Raw genomic sequence first — 20521 nt, forward strand, 5'->3', positions numbered from 1 at the left:
TAGGAAATATTAAAATGAATATATACGTAATGAAATACTTTCTTGAAATTTAACGAACAAAATACATTAACATGTTTCATGGTTGCTATGGTAACTCCTCACAGTTCTGTTTGGAGCCTGTAAGTGTACGGAATGCCCAAAAGAACACTGGTGGTCACGGATTCACCTCAGTATTATTATTATTATTGGATGTGTATTTTGACATGATATTAATGACTGATCATTTGACAGGAATTTTAGCGAATATCAGCGAAGCCTCTGTTAACATTGTGCCAGTATCTGCTGACTATGCATAATTGATTTTCTTTATATTTGTATCATCTGTAAAGAAAAGCAGAGGAGGAACAGGGCTGCAGCGGCTCAGACATTAATTAACCTATATCTATAGTCTGTGCAGCTGTAACTGGTGCCAGCAGCTGCAGGAGCAAGATACACTGAAGCCCAGCTGCCTGTTGGCTCCTCCCCTCTCCATATTTATGGCACTTTAATGGACACCAAAAACAAAATGGAGGGTAAAATTACTCAGTCAAACACATTAAAAGCTGGTCTGGAACCCCGTTTGAAACCAGGCTACAGCTGCCGATTGTGATATGAATGCACTATAAATATATAAGGAAGCATTGTATGCAAATGTACGGACTTGGGGGAAGTGCTCCGTTTAATGAGGATGTAACGCTGTCAAGCACATATTTAATGTATATATATTTATATATATATTATATTATAAAAAAATGGTTTTATATATATATATATATATATATATATATATATATATATATATAAAACCATTTTTTTCCTCAACATGGACTTTTTTAGACTCTAATCCCAATCTAGATCTGTAATCTAGATTACAGAGTTAATCCCTTTGTTAAGACAATGCTAGGCCTGTGAACGGGCATCCCAGTGAATTCACTTCAGGCCATAATCAGGCATAATCTGAGCATCAGCGGAGAAAGGGGGGGGGGGGTCTGTTGGATTAAATGGGTTACATAACCGACATCTCAGGACGAGCCCGGAAGTCTTATAGCGTGTCACTGGTTCTACTGGTGGCTCAGTGATCAGATATAAGCCCTGACATCTTTGTGATGAACGCATTCTGTCATTTTATTGACAAGTGATCCACTCTCTGTGTCTCTGCAGTGCCAGCTCTCCCAGGCTCTGAACGGCGTCTCCGACAAAGCCAAAGACGCCAAGGAGTTCCTGGTTCAACTCAAGAACCTGCTTCAGCAGATACAGGTAACAACACAACACAGTTGGGGATGGGGAGGTCCACCTTCTCACAGGTGGTGCCAGTCTGGTTTAAACTTTCTACTAGAAACTTGAAAATGTAGATTTTCAATTCAAAATGCGAGACATTACTAATCTGATCGAAACTGTAGATCATTGGGTCTCGTCATGGTTTGAATGAATAGAAATCAATCAATCAATAGAAATCATTCGTTCCAGATTATTTCGTATTCCTTATTGTTACAATAAAAATAAACAATCAAAAATAATTTTTTTATATTAATAATGATCATAATATGCACCAGGCTGTAAAAGTGTTTATTTATGCTGTAAAGCTAACATGGAGGTTGATAGGGGTTTGACTCTCATTTAGATCCAGCCTCTAGTGGTTATTTTAGGTTCTGCAGCGGTTTTATCTTCACTTCCCAGTCCAGGATGTGATTGACATATAGTAAGGGCTCACAGCTACAGAAGAAAAAAAAGATGCTTTGATGAATACATGCAACAAAAGGGGATAAAAGTGTTTTTAAATAATGTATAAATGAAAACAAAAAACTGAGTGATTTCTGACTCCCATGAACACAGCAAAACCTCTCACATAGATTATATAAGGTGCAGTGACACGTTTGTGAAATTAGCCCAAGGTTGAAGCTTTTAGAGCTTCTAGGATTTGCAGGTCCCCCTTTTTCCTCGTGTGCACGAGTGTGACGAGACATCCACAGCAGATAGCCATGTCTGATCAGCAGAGAGTGTTTACATCAGCTACCATACCGTACATCAGCACATGTGTGTGTGTGTCTTTGTTTGGGAAAGCCTGCTGCTAATGGACAGTGAGCTTCAGATAAACACAGAGCAGCATTTGGACTCCAGCAGCAGGGACAGAAATCCACTCAATCAATAAACCAAGAACAAACCATACCATCCAAATGTGTGTGTGTTTTCCCTGTAGACGGTATTACTCACACAGCGTCTGCCAGTCACACACACACACACATTATCTGCGCTGGGGTCTTCTTCTGCAGTTTTAAGATCGGGTCTTAAGAGTCTTATTCCAAGAAGAACAGGATCTAAAAATCTGAGCTTTCCTGTGCAGAAGGAGATAAATAAACAGTGTAGAACCCCGCCTGAGGAAGCTTCATCACCGCTCATTCAGGTTCAGTCTCTCATTAACCTGATGCTGTCTGAAAAGACTAGCAGACATAACACAGAGGTCTGTGGTTATGTGATGGTGGAGGTAAGGGTGGCACAGAAGTGCAAGAAGGTTCCTGGTTGGATTCTGACTGGGGGGACCTTTGCTCGTTCTCCCTGTGCCAGCGTGGCTTCTCTCCGGGTGCAGAGACACAACTCTAACTGACAGCGTTGGTATTTCCATGTGCTGTTTGCAGTAAGATAATTAATGCTGTGTTTTCATGTTGCTGCTGGGCCAAAAATAGAACAGTGTGGTGGATAAATTAACACATCATCAACACAAAGCTGCTGCTAACTGAAGAAAAGCATACACCGACTGATCTATTTCAGGTAGCGCTGTGCTGTTGTGACCCAGACCCAGAGTGACGGTGACTGCACATCAGCTTAAAGCAGCTTTATTTTGTTCTGTTTCAGGAGAACGGCGTGGAGTTTGAAGCTTGCCTGGTGGCTCAGTGTGACTCTCTGATCGAGGCGCTAACCAGACAGAAAGCCAAACTGCTCACCAAAGTCACCAAGGAAAAGGAGTACAAGCTCAAGGTGAGACAGTCCTCCTTCAGTGCTATGTTTGGATGATTCTTCTTACCATGAAATACTTGTTGGCATTCGGTGTTACTTATAAAGAGGAGACTGTTGCTATGGAAGCGTCTGATCACCGGGGAGGATGAAGTCCAATCTGCTACAGACACATCACTGTGTCATGTAGTGGGTTCAAATCTAGCCTAGAGATGAATATGGGGATCTGAAGAGTGGTTTTTGAAAAACCACGTCGCCATGCAGAGTTTGAATTCATCTATCTACTTGTATAAACTGTTTAGTCCAGGGTTGCCATAGCAACAGTGGGGTGGAGAGATTCGCAGACCTCCTTGTCTACTACTGGGGGGGATACCCAGAGCAGCGATGGTCAACCGGTGGCCCGCGGGGCCGCATCCAGCCCTTTGAGTATTACTGAATCCAGGATTAGCCTGATTTAGATTTCTAGTGTCTAACCCGGAGACACATCGACATACAGGCAGGGTGGGATCGAACCAACAACCTCGTGGTTAGTGATCACCCACTGCTTTAGACAGCAGCCTCCCCCACAACAGCTTGGCAGCCTCACAAATATATGAATCCTAAAATATCGCAATCGCCCCCTAGTGGCTTGCTGCTGCATAGGTAGTCTATCAACACATGCTATTTTATTTATTTATTTCTACATGAGTATCCAGCCCTCATAGTGTCTGCCGAGAAAGTTGAAAGTTGATGACCCATGCATGATCTAGAGGATATTTGATCGGTCACGGTTGTGCCAGGTACACCTCTTATAGGGAGACATCCTAACTAGATGATTGAACAACCTCAGCTGGGTCTTCTTAATGTGGAGCAGTAGTGACCCTTCTGATTGAGTCTTCTTGCTTGATCTCAGACAGTCCAGCCCAGCCACCCTGCAGAGAAGTCACATTTCTGCTGCTTGTGTTTGTGATCTCATTCTTACATTCATTTAACCCAAATTTCATAAGGGTAGGGGACCCCTCTGGGATTCTGAGGCCTTGTTCTAAAGATCCTCAGCCCTATATTTGTTTGGAGTTCCATTGTACTGGTTGGGTTCCCTCCCAGGACAAACATTTCACCATTTGTTGTTGTTGTTGCGATAGCGATGGCCTTTGAAATGTAGTCTCAGCTTCTATCCCCGATGACTTTTGTCTGTTCATTATTTCTCTCTGTAAATCCTCTGGTGGGGGGGTTTTCCTGAGCTGCAGAGCATCACATGGACGCCTGCCCGGTCTCAACGTGCCCGCCGACCGACTGACCGTCTGGATGATAGGCGGGGGGAGGGAGGGAGTAGGGAGGGAGATTGTTTGGATGGAAGCCCCAAGGACAGCTGTTGTCATTATCTGCAGGCTCAGGGATTGAGATTTAGCCAGAGGGCAAAGAGCTGCAGGCTGAGGGGGTGACGGGACAGGAGGAGAACGAAAGGCTGGGATGTAGGCGGCGGATAAAGTCAAAAATCTTACACATCTGAGCAATCTGTGCCGATATACATGTCTGAGGCTGTAGAAGAGAGTGGCTTCATCATTTTATTTCTATAACATAATGAGGAATGTTATATATTAAACATAAACATACTAACCTGATCAGATCTGGTTATGTTTATGTATTAAGGACATGATCATGGTCTGAAAAAGTGACCTTACCCCGACATCCTCCCTATTAATCCATTCAAATGTGGCCCTAAACAATCCTGCTACAGATCATGGTAGTATGTCAGATGTGGCCTTTTAAATGAGAGTTTTAAACACATTATAAATCCAAACATTAATAGAAAACATGAATGCATCAAAGCATCAAAGAATACAGGTGCTGGATTAACCCTGACCTGGTTAAATATGATTTACCCCGGATTTACACCGGCTGCGTAATGGACACATAGCGTAAGCGTAGCGACAGCCACTGTGAAGCGCTTCCATTTTAGTAAATGAGCGTATTTACACCAGAAGCGTAGCTCCTTGAGAGATACATGTAGGTTCTATTTTGGAGCTGTGTTGCACCCAAGACACGTCAATTTGCACCAACCTCATCGAGCAGACAGGAAGTCTTCTGGTTATGGTGGTACTCATCACTATGGCAACCAAGAAAAAAGTGGAAAGGCTAGTTGCTGAATGTTTCACCAATAGTTAAGCCGATAAAAGCCTTTTTCACACATGCACCATTGCACTGACCAAGCAAGCCACGCTTACATAATTGCACTTCCAAAAAAAGCACCACTAATATTTCATTACCAACAGCCACTAAAAGGTTTCCATCTATTTGAGATATGATATGATGGTATTTCTGTCAGCTCACCACCCCCACCCACTTTTAATCTGTCTATGTAGATACAGCTCTGAGCAGACACAGATGTTTGTAAAACTTAATCCCTTAAAAGCAGCATATTTTTGGTTTCCTCTTTCAAAGAACGGCCTCTGTAGTTCACCGCCAGGACCGATATATAGTAATCTAAGTACAACATATTTTAGGTTTGTCAGTTTCTCTCTCACAAATTTGTCAGTTTATCTCTCACAAATTTGTCAGTTTATTTTTCGCAAATTTGTCAGTTTATTTCTTGCAAACTTGTCAGTTTATCTCTCACAAATTTGTCAGTTTATTCTCAGAATACGTTCGGTATTGTTTTTTCTCACAAAAACCCTAATAGGCCGTCATACTAAAATCAATATATTGGTGACTGTTTTAACTTGCTAAATGATTTTACAAAGTAGCTGGACAACTGCTCGGCTCGATGTGTACACTGCTACATGTGCTGCAGACAGTGTTGTCAGTCTCGTAAACTATAAAGGGCAGCTTAAAATATGAATTACTAATGGCACAGCTTAGCTAAATTAGCCCAAGCATCTTTAGCCTACAGTATGTTCTCCGTATCATCAATTGAGAAAGTGATAATAGTAGTAATAAGAGAGTAATAATATAGTAATATTCTTTATCCCTAATCCCAAATCCTAATCCTTAAACAACCCTCATGCTCATATTTATTTAGCCATAATCCAGCACCTATACTTCTGTCTATATATGAATTGGACCTAAGGTCAGTTATTACAGCCCGAAGTCAACCAGGAAAGCTTTATTTACTCACCGAAAACATTAAAATATGAATCTAAAATACTTCTCCAAACATAAACACTTTTCCTCATGTACATTCGGTCTGAATCTGAAATAAGGCATCCGCACAAACACGCTTCAATATTTGCACCCTGGGATTAATTTCGGATGTATATTGAAAAAGCCCTTGAAGTGGAGGAGCGTGGGGGGGTGGCAGGGTTTGATGAGCTTGAAGACACATCTCAGCGGGGACGGAGGGGAAATTGAAATAAATCTGAGATTTACTCAGGCGTCACGCTTCACACTTCATGTGGGCGGAGGCAAGCTGAAGCTGAAAAGCAAATTTCCTCCTGGTGAATCACTCGTGTGTCTGTTTGTATATTTCGCTGCAGGTTAATCCCATTTTTTGTGTCATTATATTAATCTTTAATTCATTATGTAACTCCCACTAATCTGACTTTGAACAAGTCCGAGTCCTATTTATGTATTTATGTAGGAATCAATCAGTGACACGTTTATTGATTGATACGGCACCACAAATTGTACCGTGGAGTGTTTTTTTTTTAACTCTTCACGGTCTTCATAATTTCGCTCAGACAACAGTTGACAGGTGAATAATTAACTGCGATCTCGTTAAGCGTCAAAATAAGAGGCGACTGATTACCACGGCTCCATCTAATTAACTCTCTGATTCATTTAGGCAGCCGTCGGTTAATTAATTATCTTGGATTCACGAGAAGTTTTCTGTCTCACCCTCAGATAGAGGATTAATTAGTCAGAATAACAGATAATATCACGATTGATTCCTGATTGGTTAAAATAAACCTTCCTTTGTTCTCCTTTTGTGTTCCAGTGTTGGGCGGAAAGTCAACTTCCAATCACCCGATCCACACACAAACACACACTCTAGTCACAGACCCAGGAGCGCCCTCTAGTTGAATTTCAGTACAGTTGCATGTTCTTCTAGAATAATCCCTGGTTGGTTCTTCAACTAGAGGACTTTGTCACCATGGTAACCAAAACAATGGTTTAAATTGGGACCAATCTGTGTTGATGTTTTTCTTAAACCAGCCTAAGAACATCTCCAAGCCCTTCTGACTCATCTCATCTCTGTCTTCCTCAGGTGGCGCGCGACCAGATCACACACTGCACCATGAAGCTACGTCAGACCACCGGCATGATGGAGTACTGCCTAGAAGTCCTCAAAGAGAACGACCCCAGTGGTTTCCTACAGGTATCTGACACACGGCAGGCCATTTGTTTTAATTGACCCGACGTGTTCGGCTCTCAGCACGGTTGCTCGCTCCACAGCTGATCAACAGTCATTGATCCATGCATGTTCAGGTCAAAGGGAGAAAAGGTCAAATGTAATCTCATTAGAAGAAGGAAATAACTGGCAACAGAGAACACGACTCCACACCTGCAGTGATTTCATCTCATTTCTCTTAGACTTAGCATGACACACCTAATTTACATGTCCAGCTGCTGAACTGAGTCACCTCCCCCACCGCGACACTCCTTCCTCCAGCCCGTATTTCTACAAGTGTTCATGGGGGCAGCCAAAATGTGGGACAGTGCAATTGTAGCGGTATGGCATGTAACACCACCCATTTGCCTCCTAACACAGACGTTTGAGGCTTGTGCATCGGTACCTTGATCACATGACATCGGGCAATATAATCATGTGTTTCTTTAGCATAAACGAAACCACGTGTTGTATCTGGAGGATGTATTATCGACCAAATGTGACAAGTAATTATACAATTAGCAACATGGCGCAAAACTTCAGGAAAAATGGAAAACAGGAAATGATAGAATCGTTAAGAAGAATCGATAACGTTGGAGGCAGACAATTCCGATGGATTGGGTCAGCAGGAACCGTTTCCGAGTTGGAACCGGGTCTCGATTCCCACCCCTAGAGGTGTGTCCAGGAATCAGATTTCCTGACATTTATGTGTCCTTGATATCAATGCTGGGAAAAGACAGGAAGTAAAGCCTGAAGGCCACAAAAGTGTTGAAACTAAATAAAGATGGCACATTTGCCAGTAAGCGTGATATTGCAAAAATATCGTATGGCAATTTTTTTAAATGATAAAAATCCAGATTTTATCACGATTCATTTTTACACTGAGACTAATTTGAACATTTCCGATCAAAGCAACCAAATTATTCTGTGTTTAGATACAAATACAAATACAATAGACATTTAACCAAAAAATGTAAATACACTTAAGGTAAGCCTTCTCTCAGTGATCGTTGCTTCCTTTTCCTAAAACAAACACAGTGTTTCCATCTTTGTACATCTTTGTTCCATCATTACTTAGAACGTATGTCTGTGTAGTAGCTATATGATGATAACAATAGACAACATTTAAGGGTATTAGAAGAAAGATGTGGTCGATTATTCCTCCCTTTGTTCTCTGAAGCTTCACAGAAACAAAAAATAAACCTGGTTAGATTCACTGATCTCACATTGTCATTTTCTTTGTTCCATGACATGAGATGGACATGTGAGTGTCTCTGCTTCTGGTCATCAGCGACTTTCCTGGAATAAAAGGGTGAAATAGAGTAAGGTAGAGATGGAATCAGACGCTCACACTTCCATATCATCTGAATATTTTATAAAGTATCGATTATGTGCCTTTTTTGCCGTTGCCGATGTCTAAATCCTGACTTGAGGCTCTTAAGGAATTATAGGAGGGTCTAATGTCAGCTCAGGGAATATTTGCAAATTCACTGCAGTTTGAAAAATGAAGTAATCTCAGTTTTAAAGCTTGTTCAAAATCCTCCGCTCATGTTTGGCTTTGAAAATAAAAATTGCAGCTGAGTGCAGTTTAATGTAATGTATTCATGTATCTTTTCTTTCCTGAGGCAGCGGGGTTCTTACCAGCAGACGAGGGGGCTAATTCCTATCTTTAAATATTTGAACTGCACTAATGCGAGCCTCACTTCGCGCGTCAGACACAGTGTAACGATCTGAGTGAATCCCACAGCAGAGAAGCTGCAGGGAGGAAAGTTTCGGGGTATGCTTCTGTAACAGTCTGTGTATGTGTGTGTGTGTAGATCTCAGATGCCCTAATCAAGCGGGTGACGTCGTCCCAGGACCAGTGGGTGAAAGGTGCTCTGGAGCCAAAGGTCAGCCCTGATTTTGACCTCACACTCAACACGGACTCGCTGCTCCAGACCATCCTGCAGCTGGACTTCTGCCAGGGCAAAGGTGAGCGCACAAACATTTGTTTAGCACTACCTTCTTGGTGTGGTGTCTGCAGTGCTGTAGGCTCTACTTCAGTCTGTGGTGGTGAAAAGTGAGCTGAGCCAAAAGGCAAGGCTCCCATTTACAAGTTCATCCATGAGCTGTAGGTAGCGCCTGAAAGAGCAAGATCGTAAATACAAGTGGCCAAAAGCTTGGTTACAAGCCAGTAGGTACTTGGAGAGAGAAGCCGAAGCTCCTTCAAAGGAGCCAGTTGAGGTGCTTGGATGGCCCCTATGTACATCCCTGGTTAGGTTTTTCCAGGAGTGTCCAGCCAATAATGTACTTTTTTGTGAAATATACTATTTTGAGTAGATATGTCCAGATCCGATCACATGATCAGAAATCAGGCCTCGGATTACGCGGTCGATCGGACGCCACCTCCCGATCAGTACTCGGATATATATATGTAGGGCTATCAGTGACTCTCTGGCTTGTAGTTCAGCGGCATGGTTGACGCTTTGGGTGTGAGAGGTTCAAGACTGAGCCGTTTCCTTTGCAAAACTTCCCAGTTCGGGGATGGATGAAGTATTTACAGTCTGCGGCAATTGCGTGTTGGGCAGTACTGTGGCCGTGGAAATAGTTAGTTGTTGCAGTAGATAATAGGTTCAAAGAGGAGAGAAAAATGTCCCATGACAGCACTTAATGAGCACAAAATGAGTGACCTGCCATTCGCCTTTGTAGAGAAGCCAAAAAATCGGATCGGGACTCAGTATCGGCAGATACTCAAAATCAAACCCGATCGTGACATCCCTAATTTTTGAGGTCAAGTGAAGGGCCTGGGACTTTATGCCCTATAGTTCAGACCATAATAACAACTAGGCTGCAAATATTGTACATTTCTTACAGTGACTTTGTCACTGACTGTGAACCAATTGGGTGAATCTTGATTGACAAACATAACACTGCAAAACTAGCTAGAATTCTAGCAGTGCAGCTGCAACTATTTTGGAATCAAACATGAATGCAACAAAACCCAACGAGGGGCCATCAACCTCATTCCGCTGTGTACAATTGGCACCTTCAGATAAAACCTGACGTGCAGGAAGCATGGTTAGCATTCAGCTGCTATCGCTCTCCACCTCTGAGGCTTCTGGAAGATGAACTACACCATACACGCCTAATTATCTATTCATCGGCTGCTGCTCTGCAATCGGTTGGCATGCATGAGTAAACACGCTGTCATCCCACTTCGGTCTCATTACCCAGATGTATTGTTAATGTACGTTAAATATGTAATCAGCTGGGTGCATATTTTATTTCCCACGCTGCTCTGCTGAGGCGGTACAGAAGAGGTCCAGATGTAAGCGGCATATTTGACATAAGAGTGAAAAAAAGGCTCATTATTAGCCATCAAGACCTTTATTACACTGCACACTAAATGATGCAGTAGAACGACTACAACTATTAAAGAAATATGCAAAGATGCTGTGCAGTTAATAATAATTATGTCATAGTGGATGAGCACTCCTTTACACCTAATACTCACTAGTGAGTGAAATAATGTGGCTGAGCCTCGGTCAGGTTGTGCTTAAAGGAGATTTTCTCTCATTTGAGCCCCCAGTCAAGCTCATTAATTAGCAGAGAGGCTTTGCTTTGATCCCCCCGCCCCTTCTTTTTTTTTCTTCCAGTGCTGGTGACATGAAGTTCATCATCAGTACATCACCCAGAACACAGACTGATTTTAGCCCTGTGTTCTGGGGCCGTCTTCACAAAGATTCTTAGACTCCCCCTCTTATCGTAGACTAAAAAATCTTAGTAAGGACTCCTAGCTTAGATTTAAGTGTGAATGTTCTTAAATCACTTTTAATCTTTTCATCGTTTGGAGAACGTTTCTCGTCTCGTCACTCCGGCATGTTCTCCCTGTTTAAGGAACTCTTAAGCCTCTTAAAAGTCCTCCTCTCCACTCTTAACTGTTTTTTTTCCACTTAAGACCTTTTTATCTTTACTAGGATTTAGTCTTAATTTTAAGGGTAAACATTATAATTTTGAGAATTTGAGTCAAAAGGATACAAACACGTTCTATACTGCGTCCCCACTTCCTGTATCTATAGATTTAAGTAGGTGAGCTGCAGCAGGTGCTGCTGATCATCAGTCCTTGATGAACTGACCATTAGCAGACGTATAGACCTCTGTAACATAGATAATTTTGCAGCATTCAGGTGTGTGTGTCTCTATTGTGTCCCAATATACAGATGATTCTGTGTTTTACATCAGTGAAGCTTTGTTCAGTATTTTCATAGTATTAAGAAAAATCTTTTTCTGATGTAAAGTGATTTATGAGTTCAAAATGTAATATCTGGATCTGTGCTGCGTCTTCTATTAACCCGTTGATATCTTTTTGGTGATAAAGCACAAACTCATCACTGCCTTACAGAATATCGGGCATCTACGTTCCTACTACAGCAAGTCCTTAGTTACCCCCACTGCTCTCACTGTGGTGGATCTTCTTTGTCCGCATGTTTTTTTGTATTAAAACATCCAAATCCACATCATATTTCCAGATGTGCAGGAGAGTCCATTATTGAAACAAATGCAGGCAGCAGACAGTGGTGAGGCTGGAGGTGAGATGGAGACAGAGAGCCCAGGAGGTATTTCAGAGACCTTTTCCTTTTTACTTGAATTTATTCCGTCACTCCTTCCTCCATCCCTTTCTAGCCCACGGGAGCTCTCATGGCCACCCTGGTTGGAGACTCGCTGGTCTATTTTGTCCCACTGCGTCTGCATGGTTCCTGACATAGCTCACAATAGTGCTGCGCCATGATATTTGTTCCTTGACGTATTACTCCGTCATTTTTACCCCTTTTGTTGTTGTGTGTATTCGTACAAGGGTTAGACTGATATTACTGAACTGGAGGAAAATCCTGCCTGAAGCCGGCCTTGAGTGGAAGCTGATCTGATTGATTCGGAACCTTGTAGTTCCATCTTCAAAGCACATATCAGTCTAACCCTGCGCACCACTTCCTGCACTATTCCCTAGTTAGCGTGTATCCCCTCCTCATGTAGCCCACTTTAATTGATTCCCAGCTGTTGCCCTGTGAATGAACCTGGAGATCTTTCACCTCCTTTTTTTACAATCTCCTACTTTGTTCAAAGGCAGGTGACGACATCAGCGTTTGTCTTCCTCTCTCCCTTCATCCCTCCTTGTTTTCATTTGTTCTCCTTCCTTTCAATTACGATCCGTCTCTTCCCGCAGTGGAGTCCAGTCCCTCTGTACCGGCAGCTCCTCTCCTACAGCTGGAGAAGTGCTGCACCAGGAATAACAGCGCCACCTTGGCCTGGAGGGTAATCGCGCCCTCCGCCAGCCCCATTGAGGGCTACGTCCTGGAGCTGGACGATGGAAACGGAGGACAGTACAGGGTTGGTGGTGCACAAACAGCTCTCATAATACATATGACCTAAATGATCATGCAGCTTCTCAGATCTGTTTGTGTGTAATTAAAGGTGTCGTACATTCATCATGCATTATGCAGACTACGTTTGTATGTGCTCTCCACCTGCATTTATAATGATGTTGAAATGTGTGTGTGCTCCCAGGAGGTGTATGTGGGGAAGGAGACGGTGTGCACAGTGGATGGCCTCCATTTCAACAGCTCCTACAATGCCAGGGTTAAAGCCTACAACGCCATCGGAGTGGGACCGTACAGCAAGACGGTCGTTCTCAAGACCTCCGACGGTAGGCGGCAACTTTGCGTTACTTTGCTGACTTTGCGTTAGGATAAAGACGGCAAAGTAAAAGGTGGAGAATGGAGGGGAGAAGGGGACAAATGACTCCATAACACCAAATCACTCCCCTCTCTCTGTCTCTGCCAGCCACAATAACAATGGGCATTAGAGTCTGTTTTCCGCCTGATAACCGTTTATCCCATCCCGCCCTCCCTTTGTTTTCTCACTCCCCTCTCTTCCTCCTCCTTTCTGTCTCTTTCTATGAGGATTGTGCTGCAGCTACACACAGAAGGGAAATTAGGGTGCGAAGGCTGCAAACCCAGCATGGCTGTGCAATTAAACAGACATTTGCTGCATACACCGCGTGTGTGTGTAAATAACGCACATGCTCTTGTGTCCTGCCGATGAAGCTTTTGTGTATCCTCAGGCCGGTGCTGTAGTTGTGTCCCATATATATGTACAATTTGTAAGTCCCTTGTCTGAAGGCTAACGAAGGGACGTGTCCTGCTTTCAGTGGCCTGGTTCACCTTTGACCCCACCTCAGCTCACCGTGACATTGTCCTGTCCAATGAAAACCAGACCGTCAGCTGTAACAGCTACGATGACCGCGTGGTGCTGGGCACGGCTGCGTTCTCTAAGGTGAGCGCTACACCACACCTTCCAACTCACACACTGCAGCCTCGACCAGCTCTCTCTTTTACATTGGTGTCCCCTTCAACCCGGGTCCATCACCATTATCATGTTATTAGACAAATCTTTTCTTGACTTTCTTTAGGTAGGTAGAGGCAGGCGGGGCCTGCTTTGGAAGGTCTGCTACTGTCAATGCAAACTCTGCGTATTGCCACTGCTGTAGTGTAAAGGTGTCTGGCCCACCTGGCCTCAAGTATTGGGAGGTTACTATACATCGCTATGACAACCACATGACACTGGATGACTGTATTCTGTCAGTGTATTCTTTTTGTGTTTACTCTTGATACCCCCTTCAAATCTCAGGGTGTTCACTATTGGGAGGTCACCATCGATCGCTACGACAACCACCCCGACCCTGCGTTCGGCATAGCGAGGATCAACACCATGAAAGACATGATGCTGGGGAAAGACGACAAAGCCTGGGCCATGTACGTGGACAACAACCGCTCCTGGTTCATGCACAACAACTCCCACACCAACAGGTAGGCGTTCACCGCCATCACACCATGTTAGAGCTTTAGATACGTATGTAGTTTGATATAAGGCGTCACTCCCGAGAGCCGCACAGCACCGTGTAATGATGTACACACAGGATGACAGAGACCCCGCAGGCTCGCACAATAACAACTAACTAACAAAGCCACCAGGGAGCACGCGCAGGACGCTGCAGGCTGCAGGAGACTTCAAAACATCTCACTTTCACACGGAGGCATCACTAATTAAAGATGTGCTTTGGCAGAAATCTCACTTCTTCATGTTGTTTATAAGTCAGAGGTTGTTACCAACATCCACACTCAGCTCATGCTCTAGGCACATTAGAAGTTGCATGTCCGCCCTCTAGTGGCAAATTGAAGAACTACAGTTCTGAGGGTGGCTGAAAGATGTACCGGTGTGTGTGTTGTTGCGTAGGGCGGAAGGTGGCATCGCAAAGGGCTCCACTGTGGGCGTGCTGCTGGATCTGACCAAACACTCGCTGACTTTCTACGTCAACAAGGTGCAGCACGGACCAACTGCCTTTGAGAACCTGGATGGGGTCTTTGTGCCCGCCGTTAGCCTCAACAGGAACGTGCAGGTCGGTGTGTGTGTGTGTGTGTGTGTGTGTGTGTGTCTGTAGATGTCCTCAGCTTTGCTCTGCGATGATCTCATCCAGTCTGTCCACTTCAGGTGACCTTACTGACGGGCCTGGAGCTGCCAAAGAATATCAAACAGTAAGAACGCCACCCCCACCCCTCCGAGCGCACCCTGGACACAAACCAACGACATCACTCACGGCATCAGCTTCTCCAGTAACATCAGATGGGATTCATCTGTATCTCAAGGTGTCCCACACTTCAGATATAAACACACCCTCAAAAGAATGCGAGCGGCACACGTCCTCATTAATCCAGCTCGTAGCAGGTTCTGTTCCACGCGGTGCTTTCAGGAGCAGAATATAACAGAGAAGTGATTCAGCAGGTGTGTTCGCAGCCTGCGAGCTTACAGCCGCATGAAGACGCTCGTTTGTAGCTGCAGCGCCGCTCCTTTCGCTCATGAAATATTTAAAAAGCCAAACGTTCACCGCACGTCTTTAGTCGCAGCTGCCGTCTCTCCTCTGTTTCTTAACTTCTGTGTGGGTAGGAATGTGACAGCCATTAACTATACTGTCCAAGTCCCCTCCCTTCTAGCAAAGTACAGAGCCAAGGAGTCACAGTGCCACACAACAATAATAATCAATAACAATAACTCCAGAGGTCACAAACAATTGTGTTCTTATGACACTGATGTGTAATGAGACCATAGACTGTATATAAAGATGGACGCCGTTGATTACTGGTTTGATGAGGAAGCGGCCTCGGTTCCAAAATAGCATCTTTTTCCAAAATGGCGGCGCCCGTAAGCGAGAGCCCTTTCAGGAGGTGCAATCAATGATTGATACTGAGATGTAAAGTGAATATGTGACTGAGAGTCAGGTCATTCTTACACCCCAGATATAATAATACATAAAACACACAGATTTAATATGGCTGAATGACAGCGCTATGTAGACTCGACGCGGTTTTAGTCCTTTTGTTTTCTAAGGCCAACAGCAGCTCGGGTGGAGGAGGAGCAAAGTGTCTCGCGCTCAGCTCTCAGTCTCTCTGTGGAGTCTGGGCTGCTCTGAAAAGTGATCTCCAGAAGTCACATCAGGTGAAGCTACACCTGCTGCTCGCCGTAGCTCAACCAGAACCACTGTGACTTATCATAAGACAAATATCACGTGTGTAATACCGCACAGAAAATTCACATGTACAATACAGATTTATATCCCTTCTGTGAGACTGACCCGCCACAATAAGATGGATCTATGAGTGAGTCACGCTGTAAATAGCATGGAACATGTTTACACACTGTCAAGCTGTACTGTAAATACTGTTCTTGTCTTTGCAATGAGTGATGTTTAAAGGCTTAGGACAGCTCGCCCCCTGCTGTATAACAGTGGTAACAACAGGATCAAAGCATTTCTTGCCAATTGTCTTTTTTTTTATACGTCAAAACTAAAAAAAATCTATTATTTAAATCATAAACTGTCGTGATACTCAGACTAATCAGGGACAAAAATGATGAACTATGGTGCAACAGTGTATATTTTCGATACATTACCGTTTAATTTGTATTAACTATAAGTAGAGCTAGAAGTGTTTAAAAATTATATTTGAACCTCGTTTTGTTTACTTCCTGTTTATAGTTTTAATATTATTGAGGAAGCATTTTAAGACAGTGGAGATGGGATGATACAAATATTTATTTATGGATCAACTAGGATGTTACGTTTTTATACGATGAAGCTAAAGCTATGTAAGCTAAGTCAGGACGAGATCTCCAGGCTAGTCTCGGCTCCATGTGGCCAGGCTACTTTAGCGCTGTGTAGTTAGTTATTCTCACTGCTCTTATAGTGTTGTTTCGGGCTAAACAACAACAAGCTACATTCTTAGCATTAACCCTTTGAAGGCAGCTGGCAGACTACCTGCTCAATGACAACCAGTAGGAAAAACAGTTAGCAGGCGAGAGCTGGGGCGCTAAAGAAACAGAGCGACCTACAACAGAGACGTGCTGACAGCCCTCATCATGTTTAATCCAGTTAACCATTAAATCAGCCAGTGGACAGCAGAGGTCTGGTTACTTCATGTGTAAATAAGCATTTAGCTTAGCATCCTACATGACATGAAGGCAGCGACAGTAACATCTGACATGTCAAGCTAACATCTGACTGTGCCAAAAAAAGTTAACTTTGTTTTGTGTGCGCCCCAAACTGCCAGCTTCCATCTAAGGGCTACATTTGCAGCATCAAGTCAGGCTTTCTGGCAGCCATATTTCTTTAGGAAATGTAGAAACACTTTGTTTCCACCTTGCAGTCACTCCTGTGTAGATGTGGTATTGTGTGAGTGCTTGTACGGCATGCACCTTTTTACACCCCACCCATGAATGTGACATGATATTTACCTACCAAGATACGGTGCTGGTGGAGGGGGAGCATGTCACTGCAGTTATTGACTATTTAACTCTTTAAAGTATGTAAATAGATGGAAGTTTCTTTTGTACATTGCCCTCCTGAATCCATGCTATATCCAGTCTGTGGCCGACGAATCCCGGTTCAGATAAGAGGTTTACGTGCTTGCAGTTTGAACCACGTGCTGCAGATGAGCTCCTCATGTCTCCACACTCTTATTTTTGTAAATAACACAAAAACGCTGCTTCGAGTCAAACCTCAGCCGCACACTGCCAGAACATCACTCCTAAAAATCCACGTTCATAGATTTTCATGGTTTATTCTACATGTGTTCCTCCATGACAGTTTCCACATGTATGTACCCCCCCCCCCCCCCACCACATCTGTCCTGTTATAGTCCCGCCCATTAATTCCAATTTGTACGATGACATGGTTTGTATATGAGAAATGCATTGTACCTGCATAATTGTAAAAAAACAAAAAAATGCTGTAAAACATGAGAAAACGTCTCTTTTCATGCTCATTTATAAATAAACTGTGATGGACTATGACTTGAAACAAAAGTCTCCAGTTTTTCTTTAACCCTTAAGACACGCGCTGTTCAAACTACCGTAGCTACGGATTCTGAACGCTGAGAAACGGCTCTTACATTCATTACGGTAACGACCACATCGCATGTGTGCCAGCGGCGGGAGTCTGTGGAGCGGAGAGTCGATGTAAAATAGTTTGAGTCATCTTGTGTCATCTTCCACAGACGATGTCTCAGAGATCGTTTCTTCTTCTTCTAAACGCACCTATTTGCCTTTGATTTTCTGGATCTCCTTGGAGCTGAGGATCAGCATGCCGTTCTTAAAGCTGCCCATCTGACCCGAAGGCGCCGAGCCGGATCCTGAGCCAGAGGACACCTTCTTCTTCTTCTTGTCCCTGGTGCAGAGGAGTATAAAACCAGTCATGTCACGAAGGAAAAAGGAAATATTTGACTGTGTAACACTCACCTTTGATTCTGCTTCTTCTTCTTCTTCAGATCCTACACAAAGCAATGAATAGAATACAATATACTTTATTAATCCCTTTGGGAAGGTCCCTCAGGGAAATTTGGGATGATGATGATGATTCAGTGATTCAGGTTAACAGAGCACTGAGCTGGAACAGGCGGGTCTTACCGGCTGAACCTCCTCCTTCCTTTTCTCCTTCTTCTCTTTGATTCGGTGCTGCAGCTCTCTGTAGTTGACGTACTCCTTCTTCAGGGGCTGATAAAGGAACAAAGCTGGTGACTTTTTAAAAAAGTGCAGTAAAACGATGGTAAGAAACATTTTTGTCTTTACTCTGGCTCCCAGCATGACGGCTCTTTCCTGCTCGAAGACGCGCTGCTGCTCCTTTTTATAGCCCGTGATTCCGAAGCGATGGACTTCAAGACGAGCCTGACGCACAAACACAGCTGTAGATACACAAACAAACAGCAACGACTTCACAGACGGCGGCATACCTTTTCCAAACTGAGTTCTTCTGGCTGCCCGCTCTGCTGCTTCTCTGTTGTCTGAGGGGCCTTGAAGTGACGACAGAGAGACAAGAGGAGGTGAGGTGGAGAAATGCTGACAACAGAGGTGTACCAGAGCAGGCCGCTGTGCTCTTAGGAACCATGGCCAGATCTGTGCCTGTCTCTGAGCTCTTCAGGCAGCTCCTCTGACCTCACGATCCTCATGTGCTCTAACATGAGCTGTGAGGTCTTATAGACAGGTGTGTGTCTGTCCTCATCAAGTCCAATCAGCATCATCAAAGACAGCTGGACTCAGATGAAGATCAGAAGAAATGCTTAGGACCATGTCATGTTTATTAAATAAAGTTGACTCACAGACATTTTGTTGGCGGCTGGTGTCTGCTTAGTTTTCTGTTTCTTTCTGGGGTCGTGAAACGTGACCACCTGGACCTTGTCGTCCACCCCCCGAGACGTCGAACCTGAGGGAGAGACGTGATTAACGCCATCATTAAGAGGAGCAATAAGGAAATGCTGCCCAAACCCGTGCTGCCCACCTGTGGCATCAGTCTCTGGTTGCTGCTGTAGATGTTCTGTTGTGTAGTCTTCAGCGTCACTACTCAGGTCTTTCCGTGCAGGGCGCTCCTCTTCCTCCTCTTCCTCACACCGCTTGGGTTTGTTCCTCTTCTGGGACCTCCTTTTTGGTGCTGAACCTGCATCAAAGGACAAAGGACATAATACTTAATATTTCTGTGCCCTTAAGCAGAAAGTAGCCAAAAGCGTTTAATAATAGGACAATAATCAATTACTTTACAGTCTGTGACACACAATAATAGAACAGCTATCAGTATAAGTGTCACAATGCTGAACAATGATCGCCAGTTCCATGTTCTAGTAATTATTCTTATAATAAACGTGCGTTTATACTACGGTTTACAGTAGCTAACGTTAGCAGTGTGGTACGTGAGCGTTTAGCTCTAACACTGCTGTTGCTGTTTTGGCTAAGCTAAAGCGCCGTATGTTTGTTTCGTACCAACAGTGTCGCCTAAAACGAAATAAAAAGACGGTTTTAGACACAACACTAGCAGCTAGTCAAGCTAACATGGGCTAACTAGCTAAGTGCGCTTACCAAAGTCGTACAGTCTGTCCAGAACATGTTCGAGGAACACACGGTCCGTGTCCTCGCTCCCGTTTGTCTTGCAGCTCATTTGAAGCTAGCGGTAGCATCAAGTTGACCCAAAATGTGTTTTTATTGTTGTCGTGTGAATGACAACAAACTGTGAACGCACATGGGTGTCTCGCCACGACCGGTTTGACCCATTGCGGCTACCGTAGGGAAGGAAGTGAACGCGGAAACGGCGGTTTACACCCGCCCATGTGAAGTTCCTCCAGGTGCTGTTATCAAGGAGCGGGTTATCCAGGCCCGGGGGCTCACAGGCGGCTGTGCTCGCGGAGCTTCCCTGGCTGCATCGTCTGTGTGTAAAGTGCGACAGCATGGCGCAGGAGGCCGTTTATTCGGTGAGTGCGCTCAACATGCTAACAGGTTAAGCTAGCTTAGCAGCGACACTGACGTTTGACATTTCATTCAAACAGGTGAAAGCTAAATATAAACTCGTGTAACAACGCGACGTCGACACGCAGTGTTGTGTGTTGTTAATGTGTAATGCCGTGTAGCTAATGATTCCATTGTGGTGTTGTGCCTCAGTGTTTCCCCAGTCTAAATGCTTCGTATCATGTTGACTTTAAAATATGCGTGTGTGTGTTTTAATAGCACAGGGACCCCATGCTGAAGAAAAGAGATGACTTCGAGGACATTCTGGAGGAGAGGAGGAACTCCAGCGACCTGAGGTACGCCCTCAGATGCTACACCCCTGTTGTTTACAAAGAACTGACGCTCTGCAAGTCCGGCGAGCTGAGGGACCTGGTGCTGCAGTCTGACCACCTGCGCTACGTCATCACTCAGGTACCACTAGACCTCGGATGGTGT

The 20521-nt window shown here is 44.1% G+C and overlaps 3 protein-coding genes across 6 annotated transcripts in view; 2 read left to right on the forward strand and 1 right to left on the reverse strand.

Annotated features, from left to right (window-relative positions):
* LOC114429775 (E3 ubiquitin-protein ligase TRIM9-like) overlaps nucleotides 1–14867 on the forward strand; it is a 29935-nt gene extending 15068 nt beyond the window's left edge. Inside the window, exons 3-13 of the mRNA XM_028398415.1 lie at nucleotides 1141–1236; nucleotides 2830–2952; nucleotides 7112–7222; nucleotides 9052–9205; nucleotides 11743–11829; nucleotides 12435–12598; nucleotides 12776–12914; nucleotides 13419–13543; nucleotides 13898–14076; nucleotides 14504–14666; nucleotides 14759–14867. Of these exons, the coding sequence (XP_028254216.1) occupies nucleotides 1141–1236; nucleotides 2830–2952; nucleotides 7112–7222; nucleotides 9052–9205; nucleotides 11743–11829; nucleotides 12435–12598; nucleotides 12776–12914; nucleotides 13419–13543; nucleotides 13898–14076; nucleotides 14504–14666; nucleotides 14759–14806 (1389 nt within the window). The 3' untranslated portion in view covers nucleotides 14807–14867. The remainder of the gene's footprint in view (nucleotides 1–1140; nucleotides 1237–2829; nucleotides 2953–7111; nucleotides 7223–9051; nucleotides 9206–11742; nucleotides 11830–12434; nucleotides 12599–12775; nucleotides 12915–13418; nucleotides 13544–13897; nucleotides 14077–14503; nucleotides 14667–14758) is intronic.
* A 2577-nt stretch (nucleotides 14868–17444) lies between these two features.
* LOC114429791 (uncharacterized protein C1orf131-like) lies at nucleotides 17445–19891 on the reverse strand. 2 transcript variants are annotated; one of them, XM_028398435.1, is made up of 8 exons: nucleotides 19664–19891; nucleotides 19092–19247; nucleotides 18913–19016; nucleotides 18547–18606; nucleotides 18386–18481; nucleotides 18224–18310; nucleotides 18056–18087; nucleotides 17445–17984 (listed from the first exon to the last, which is right to left on the reverse strand). In XM_028398435.1, the coding sequence occupies exons 1-8, from the start codon at nucleotides 19740–19742 to the stop codon at nucleotides 17855–17857; spliced, it is 744 nt and encodes a 247-aa protein (XP_028254236.1). In that variant the 5' UTR covers nucleotides 19743–19891; the 3' UTR covers nucleotides 17445–17854. The 2 variants fall into 2 exon arrangements, with proteins under 2 accessions (XP_028254236.1, XP_028254235.1); XM_028398434.1 differs by having other exon boundaries at nucleotides 18913–19247.
* Nucleotides 19892–19916: 25 nt separating this feature from the next.
* The window catches only part of LOC114429779 (dihydroxyacetone phosphate acyltransferase-like), an 8674-nt gene continuing 8069 nt past the window's right edge, over nucleotides 19917–20521 (forward strand). For all 3 annotated transcript variants that reach the window (XR_003669926.1, XM_028398421.1, XM_028398422.1), the window contains exons 1-2: nucleotides 19917–20052; nucleotides 20306–20497. Coding sequence is in view for 2 of the 3 variants with exons in the window: in XM_028398421.1 (XP_028254222.1) it covers nucleotides 20029–20052; nucleotides 20306–20497 (216 nt within the window). In the remaining variant the exon portion in view is untranslated. The remainder of the gene's footprint in view (nucleotides 20053–20305; nucleotides 20498–20521) is intronic.

Source organism: Parambassis ranga, unplaced genomic scaffold, assembly GCF_900634625.1.
Source record: "Parambassis ranga unplaced genomic scaffold, fParRan2.1 scaffold_21_arrow_ctg1, whole genome shotgun sequence".
Taxonomy (NCBI): domain Eukaryota; kingdom Metazoa; phylum Chordata; class Actinopteri; family Ambassidae; genus Parambassis; species Parambassis ranga.

Bases quoted from the DNA above. Each gene is read 5' to 3' on its own strand.
- LOC114429791 (XM_028398434.1), bottom strand. From the start codon at position 19,742: ATGAGCTGCAAGACAAACGGGAGCGAGGACACGGACCGTGTGTTCCTC. The intron at 18,311-18,385 runs GTAAAGACAAAA...TTCCTTTATCAG, and splicing joins CCGTCATGCTGGGAGCCAGA to CCCCTGAAGAAGGAGTACGT. The intron at 18,088-18,223 runs GTAAGACCCGCC...TGCTTTGTGTAG, and splicing joins GGAAGGAGGAGGTTCAGCCG to GATCTGAAGAAGAAGAAGAA.